The 7,979-nt window shown below is 35.9% G+C and overlaps 1 protein-coding gene across 1 annotated transcript; it reads right to left on the bottom strand.

Annotated features, from left to right (window-relative positions):
• Positions 1 to 6,569: 6,569 nt before the first annotated feature.
• On the bottom strand, positions 6,570 to 7,661 carry LOC118734652. Its single transcript, XM_036464357.1, has one exon. The coding sequence runs from the start codon at positions 7,446 to 7,448 to the stop codon at positions 6,720 to 6,722; it is 729 nt and encodes a 242-aa protein (XP_036320250.1). The 5' UTR covers positions 7,449 to 7,661; the 3' UTR covers positions 6,570 to 6,719.
• Positions 7,662 to 7,979: the final 318 nt, after the last annotated feature.

Raw genomic sequence — 7,979 nt, 5'->3', positions numbered from 1 at the left:
AAATATCGAAAATACATACACCAGTTTCTTTGATTTTGGATTTCTTTTGATAACTAAATTTTTTATCAGAAAAATTCTACATTATGCTTTATTTAAAATGTACGTAAAATTATCTTTCCAGTAAGCTTGGAGTGCAATGATTTTTGCTGGGTATACGTTTGAGTTGCACGGCTACATTTAATCTCGACTCTTGCGTTCTCGTTCATGCGCTCTGTGCGACGTGAGCAACCCATGAACCAGATGCGGTAACCAATCTGCGTGGAGCCTGCAGTCACGGCAGAAAGAGAGGGAGCTTCGCTGGGGCCACTCCGACTTATTCGCTTTAAGGGCTCACTGACGTCTGCAGCGTCTGTTCTCCAGTAAGCGCGGCTGCAAGCGGGCATCTATCTTGGAGCAAGCGGTTCGCTATATAAACGGGTACTCGGTTGCGAAACCACCTCCGCTTCCAGCAATGGGTGGGCGCTGGGTTTTGGGTCACAAAATCATGGATTTTATTTAGCAGATAATTACACTGGATAAAAAATTTTAGTTTTTTTTTTTCCAAACGCCCATATCCAATTTCTATGTAGAATTGCTCGGTTATTCCGAAAATCGAGTTAATTTTTTTGTCTATGGATACATTTTCGAGATATTTGCAATTTACCGTTATTCAGCTTAAAAAAAATGAGTGGTTTCACTTATTCACGTATATCTTACGAACCAATTTAACAATCTTAGAATGAGATACGGCAAATGAAACCAACTAAAATTCTTCATAAACCATATATACATCACTTTCCGATAGGACTGATAGTTTCTGACAAATTAATTAGTCATTCCAGTTTTTTTTTATTTTTGCATTTGTGATAAAGCCTGTTATGTTACAATGAAATTAAGTTACTAATGAAGAAAATCGATCGTTAAATAAAGGAATAATGAGTGGTCAACTGAAAATATGCAAAGATTTTTTATGTGAAAAATGAGCTGGAAAGAATGTTACTCATACGCCACGTACACCTGAGAACATTTTTCTGAAAACCAGTGTTATCAGCAAGGAGCAGAATGGGAAAATTTGGGGATTCTTCTTTTCGCTTTTGCATTTTTATATTTTTATTTGTCTGCTGCGAATTTCGATTCGATTCTGTTTTACTAGGCGAAATGTTGCGGCGAATATCACCCAAAGGCAATACTCCGTCCGACGAAATTCACTCAGCGATTTGACTCTGTTTATACTTTACGGCCTTTGCAATTTTGTGGTGTTGCGTTATTTTAGCCAATTTGAAATTTTATTGACACTTTGGAAAAGTGATTCCATGAAATTTTCTATAAAAAACCACACGATAAAACTTTACCATCTTATTATTAAAAAATATTAAAATTCATACAAATTGATTGCAGTTTAGTCATCGTCCGTCCAACCCGGAACCCCTTAGAGTCACCAGCAGGCTGTGAAAATAGTTTCATATTTATTTCAATATCCACCCTCATATTTTTCCGTTCGAAAACCTTCTTTTTCGAAAATCGGTCCACTAAGGCCACTCTAATGTACATACCACTATCAGGTTTTTCAAAAAATTTAATTAAATTATTAAAAAAATAAATTCGCCAAAATCTTGACTTTTACCTCAGCGTATTGAAACTTAGTAAAAGTTTTTCTTGAACTGTTGTGATTTAAGTTTTTTCAAGCCCTGATAGCGACGTCTAAATTTTTTTATAAAATTAGAAAATTCCGGGGAAGTTTTTATTTGGTACGTAGAAAAAATTGAAAGAGTGCCCAATGATGTTGACATTTTTAAGAACCACCCTAATATATACATAAATAAATATGTACATATTCATTTAAACGTACATACATATATATTTGTATTTACACCGGTACCGAATTGCTGATTTCAAAGTTTACATTTTATCAGTAGCAAATTTTTCCTGCCTATTTAAGTTATCACAGTAATTTTACTACTATACTATCCGGAAGTAGTTTAATTAGGCATACAAAAGAGAAGCGAGTAATTAGGTATGATTTTGTGATAATAAAAATTTATCAACACAATAATTTAATTAGAAATAGTTGATACTGTTTAAAAGAATGTAAGAATGTTTGTACTTAAAGAAATAGTGGTGTGTTTCCACGAGCTCCGAATTCCACAATTTGTGCACCTTTCTCAATTGTAAAACGATTCACAATTAGGTCATAAAATAACAGCCAGTTTAAATATTTTTTTTTTTTTTAAGCAAAATCAATTCAGGGCTGATAAACAAAAAGAAAACATTAAACAAAGTATTCTTTAAAAACAAGATGATCTTTTGGAGAAAGGAACACAAACTTTTCATACTTGTTGTGGGGATGGGTAGTGATACGTTCGGTTTGTTTTCGTACTCTTACTTCTATGCAAATTATGGTGTGACAAAGGCATACCAGCTGATCACAATTGAAGCCCGCTCTGCCCAGTCCACAAGATATGCGCCAACTAGCATGCGACCAGTCTTCTAAATAATGGCAATAAAAGACTGAAGCCCACCGCCACAAACTATTTGGGCCATATCACTGTGGCCTTAGACCTTCAAAGTCGCTTTCGTTAGCCCAATGCCACTATGTTTGAGATCAATTGCTCTTGTCAACAAGTACTTTGAACTTAGTGGGCGATTGGGCAAGTCCTATCTGAAATCAACCCCTTATATGTACGTCTCTCATCATTTCCGTCCTGATCTATGACCGAGCAGCGTGGATTTTTACATAATTTTTTTCTGAAGCCCTTGGAGTGAGAAAAATGCCACGGAAGATATATGGCCCTTTATCCATTCATGACGGCGAGTACCGAATAGGATGCAACGATATAGCTGAAGGCTCTCTTTGTCAGATGGAGAGGTATTAACTTCGCTCGGTATTTTTAATGGGCGCCAGCTAGTGAGGTATAGTAATGACTGGCTTGCTACGGTGAAGTTGATCTAAATCGCTTAATATAAGTGCTTCAAGCGGCAATCACGAAAATGTGGAGCGATAGCAATAGTAGTTCTAGCGTTGGTATGATCTTGCTTAATTTTTTTCTTACCTTAGTGCAACTCCGTGCTGCTATTTATGAATTTATGAGTTGATAACGCGATTAAATTATTTATTTAGTAATTTTTAAATAAAAAAATTTAACTATTTCTCGTTACGTATTTATAAATTAAATAAGATATATCAAGTAATTACCGTGTCACTAAGATCTTAGGTTAATCACAAAATCGACTTAAAGCTTCAGCCTTATGAATAAATAAATAAATTTCGTATGAATTTGCATACAAACACACTAAATATACATATATATGTATACCAAAAATTATATATGTAAATCGCAAAATTTCTCTCATCTTTAGCCATTAGTTTTGGCTTGTTGATTTGCTATTGGTATCGCTCGCCGACGTGGGTTATTTGCCGGTGGTATTGGTCTGGTATCAAAAACTCTCGATTCTGCTAGACCACTTAACAGTGTGGTGATGATTAAGATGCAGCAGGTGAACAGCAGCAGGTAACTGAGTGAGAAGCGCATCTTTAAGCCTTTAATTGCCTTTCACAATAAGCGTTCTTTCTGGCGTCTCTCTGAACGTTTGTGAGTTATTATTTTGCGGTCAGTAGTCGCAAAAACTGGATTCCGTTATTGTTGATTCACAAATGCAAATAAATAATTAATCGATTAGTGGTGGTAGCGACCTGTTGTGAACGTTACGGCCACTCAAAGTAAACTGGCAGATATTCGTTTCATGCCGCGTTTGAGCCTTTAACTCGATTTGCAATTTGCAATTTTTGTGAAAGCAGAGTTTAAAAACGTCACCAACCTGTCATCAGATCATTCTACACAGTTAAAAGCAAGAACCAAAAGTTCTTAACAAACACATACATACATACGAGTAGTATAAGGTCAAAACGAATGGTAAACACTAAACAGCTGTTCAAATCTAGCACGCGAATAAGAATTTTGGTTCTTTTCACTCACAGCTTTTGCGTTTCTTATATATTTTGTCTAAACATGCGAAATTAATGCTAAACCACTTTCAAATAATAATGTATGCGTATGAATGGCAATTTGCACGGAAAGGTGACCAGAAAAAAGTCTGCGGAAGACATTGCAGATATTCGTACAGTGCTGGATAAAAGCATATCTGAATTATTTTTATTTTTAAATTTATTTAATTGTTGAAAATTTAATGAAAAATAAAACCAGATAACCCTATAACCAGGCAGCTGTGTATGTACTAGCAATATTTATCTCTCGTCGACTACCGTCTTTTAATAGACTACTTAAATGTGTTTAGCAAGCTATCTCATATAATTTTGATTGATGGTTATGAAAGTAGACAAACTAGTAAAAATTAATAAAATAAAATAATATATTTCGTGTAGTCATCAGGCTCTATTTTTTTGTAAGAACAGACTATCATCGAAACCAATAAAGGTCTGATAAATACCCTGGAGACTCCACAACGTCAACTTCATTGTAAATGCTTTTGATAAACAAGTTTTTGAAAGTTGTTTCCTCGTATCACCCCTTCTTTACATCACCAGCACCAGTATTGTACACCCTTTATTAACCCTTAATTACGCGCAGGGGTCAAGATCATTTCAAGTCGAAAAAAATGTATTGGAGTGCTTGGAGCGCGCTCGCGCTCTTTCTAGCTTCCCAACTCCCCGCGGGGTACGTAAATTAATCATGACCGGAACAACAGTATGTACACATGTGTCGCTACTCTCTTGTGTTCTGACCCCATGCGACCACTAACGTAAACTTTTTTTACGGAGGTAGGTTTTTAATTTTCTTTTAAGTTTATAGTCGAAAATATATGTATATATATTTTTTTAATGGTAATAGATTACTTTAATATTTTTGATAATTCACACTTCTTTGTTCAACATTTTTATTGGTGTCACTCGGGACCCCGTGCGACTAATTGTGTGATTTTCTATATGCGCCTAATTAAGGGTTAACTAATGGCATTACAAATTAATAATTTTATCTTATTTGAATGTTAAAAGTAGCTTAAAATAATTATGATTCTCGTTTTTTTTGATTTGTTTACTTTTCGATTGCTTTCCAACGAAAAAAGATAACGTGTGACCTACCAAAAATCGTTTTTTTTTACTGTCTTTATTCTGCGTGATCTGGTGTATATTAATGAATTTTAAATTCATGCTGGGTAATGAAATTACCGTAACATAGTAGATAGAAGAATTCAACACAAACATTCATGTTTTTTCGTGCTGTCCAAAGCGACGTTGTAGAGGCATCGTGGCGCGGAAACATGGACGATATCGAAAAATGATGAGAAGGCTTTCGAGAAGACTATCGTATGCAAAGATCCCCTTTTCGCATAGGCGACGGGTACCGAAGAAGATCGAATGACGAACTAAATGAGCTTTTTAACGACGACGACATACATTGACTCACGGAAATACTCGTAAAATAGTTTTTTCACAATATGCAAAATTTTTTCCATTATACATCTTTTTCGAAAATTTTTATTTAAAATAGAGCACTAAATTTCCTTTGTATCCAAAATTTTAGAAAATCTAACTGAATTGTAGCCAAAATTTATTTAAACTTCCAATTATAATTAGAAACTGCTACTTGGTTTAATTTGTTTATTTTATCAAACATTCAACCCTTTCTGTGCATAGCGCTTGTCAAAATAATAGCGCCACAACAAACTGAAAAGTTTAGATTATTTATTGTATTGGTATTTAATTATAAATATTTTTCTATAACGAACTCCGTTTATGTAAGTCCTAGTTTCACACTTTATACAAACATTAAAAACATCTAAAAACTTCATTCAAATTTCGAGCTCTTTAATTTTAATTTCTGTATTACGGCGAAGTTAATTTCGAGAAAAGTAAATGGCATATTCGAATTCTACGTTCGCTTCAAAGCAAAACTGCTGAACAAACTACATATATACCAAAAATGGTCCCAATTTTTAAAAGAAAAATCAATGTTTCATAAGTTTTTCTGAACCGAATTAATTTTTCATCGCCGTGTAATTTCTTTGAAAACTTTGCTCTGAAAAAATTACTCCGCCCTAATAGGTACATATATTTCGATTCTGGGTGCATATGTATATTTTTAGCGAATCAAATTAATTTTGTTTGTCTTACCATGAACAATATTATTTCACTTTTTTCCTCAGGTTAAATTCAGATTTCAGGCTGAACTATTTTGTGATTCGGTTATTGCAACAACCGCAGTCAACGCAACTGCCCGAATTTTTACCGGTTGCTTTTATCGATGACATACTGTAGATATGTATGTACATATATATGTAAATATATGCAAATGCATATGCATCAGCTTTGCCTCAGTGAAACACAAAGGGGGTAACATCACCCACTATACTGAAAAAGAATCTGATAAACATTGAAATCGTTCGATAGGATGAGTCATTGTGGTTGGGGAACTCCGTTTAATGTATAAATTAAGGGGTGAGTATGTTGGTAATAAAAAGTACATAGTAAGAATATAACTGCACTTGATGTAAGAACGATGTAAGTAAGGACACGTCACTACACATTTCTCGTATACAATATATGTAGATATTTATTCAAATGACACACTTTGTTTCTGATTTAAACTAAATAAAGATAAATTACTTTATTGTACTTAAATAATAAATACACATATAATGAATTGCATAAATATTTCGAATTATTTTATCATGAGTGCTGCATTCTCAATTTAAAAATTAAAATGCGCTCAATGCTCCCCATTTCATTTATGAATGCGCAGACAGATGCCATTTACTTCGGCCACAAAGCCGTCGGGACAAAGTGCGTTATCGTCTTGCTGTCCAGATATTTCATTTTCGGCGTCATTGGCAGCTGCAGCAGCAGCGTCGACAGCAGCATCAGCCGCACCTGCAGCCACAAAGTCAGGCAATACTTCGGCAACAGTAGCTGTTGCGGTTGTGGTGTCGAATGGAGGGCTTTTGTCGTCTGCACTTACAGCATTCACTGGACTGGAAGTTGATATTTCACCAAAGTTTGCTGGCTTCACGACAATGCTGCCATGACCGCCACCAATCAGCCGATCAACAAAACTACCTAGGCCACGTATAACTCCCTCACCGAAGCGTTTGGCTGTCTCCTCTAAGCGCTTAGCCTCCTTTTCAAGCTCAACCACCCAAGGTTTGGCTTTCTCCAAGGTATCTTGTACGGTCTGTAAGAACTGGGTGACTTGACTCTGACCATGGTGACTGCCATTGAAGGAGCCGCTTAAATCGGTTTGGTTATTTAGCACACCGTCAAACTCTGCGGCTGTTTCATCTTCGCCACTGGCTGCAGTTGTTGCATTCCTTTGCTGTTCATTGACTTTTCCTCCGTCTGATGCTTGCCTTTTGTCCAACGGTGAGTCATCAATGCAAATTACCGCAGCTGTTGTTAGTGAGACGCAGGCGATTAGTGTCAAGATGTTTAATATTGAAATTTCAAGAAATCTCATTTCTACTTCAGATCGAAAGCGATATTTTTTAAACAATCGGTTGCTTTAACAAACAATGCGTGTACTATGTTGGTGTGTGTGTGCGCCTTATGCGTTGATGTTGAAGCGTGGTATCCGCAGCGTTTGGTGTATAAATCTTGACTGAAACTTGTTTTGCAGCCGCTGCAGTAGTTTGCCCAAACTTTTCTCAAGCTATGCCAGCCAACAACAACGAGGCTAGCTGAATTAAGTATTTAGTACAATTCGTTTGTTCGCTGTAGCTTAATACATACATATGTACATACATAAATGCGGCACACGACTAGCTCTGCTGGTGGCTCGGGGACTGAACACTTGCACCTGAGTGTCGCCGCTACCCGCTGATCGGAGCAGGTTGATAGTTTTGCTTTTTGTTTAGTGTCAATTGTTTTTTTTTTTACCACATAATTTTTGTAAGGTAAAAGCTGCAATACTTCTTTCGCCTGTTCCATTATGCTGCGTATTTCTCGCAAGACGTTGCTGCCGCTTCGTCATCTATTTTGTTTGCTTTTT

The sequence above is a fragment of the Rhagoletis pomonella genome, unplaced genomic scaffold (genome assembly GCF_013731165.1).
Source record: "Rhagoletis pomonella isolate Grant_MI unplaced genomic scaffold, Rhpom_1.0 Rhpom_scaffold_00002, whole genome shotgun sequence".
NCBI lineage: Eukaryota > Metazoa > Arthropoda > Insecta > Diptera > Tephritidae > Rhagoletis > Rhagoletis pomonella.
The sequence above is the reverse complement of the archived record's forward strand: the minus strand, read 5'-3'. Positions and strand labels throughout refer to the sequence as shown.

Coding starts and splice junctions, on each gene's coding strand:
- LOC118734652 (XM_036464357.1), bottom strand. CDS start 7,448: ATGAGATTTCTTGAAATTTCAATATTAAACATCTTGACACTAATCGCC.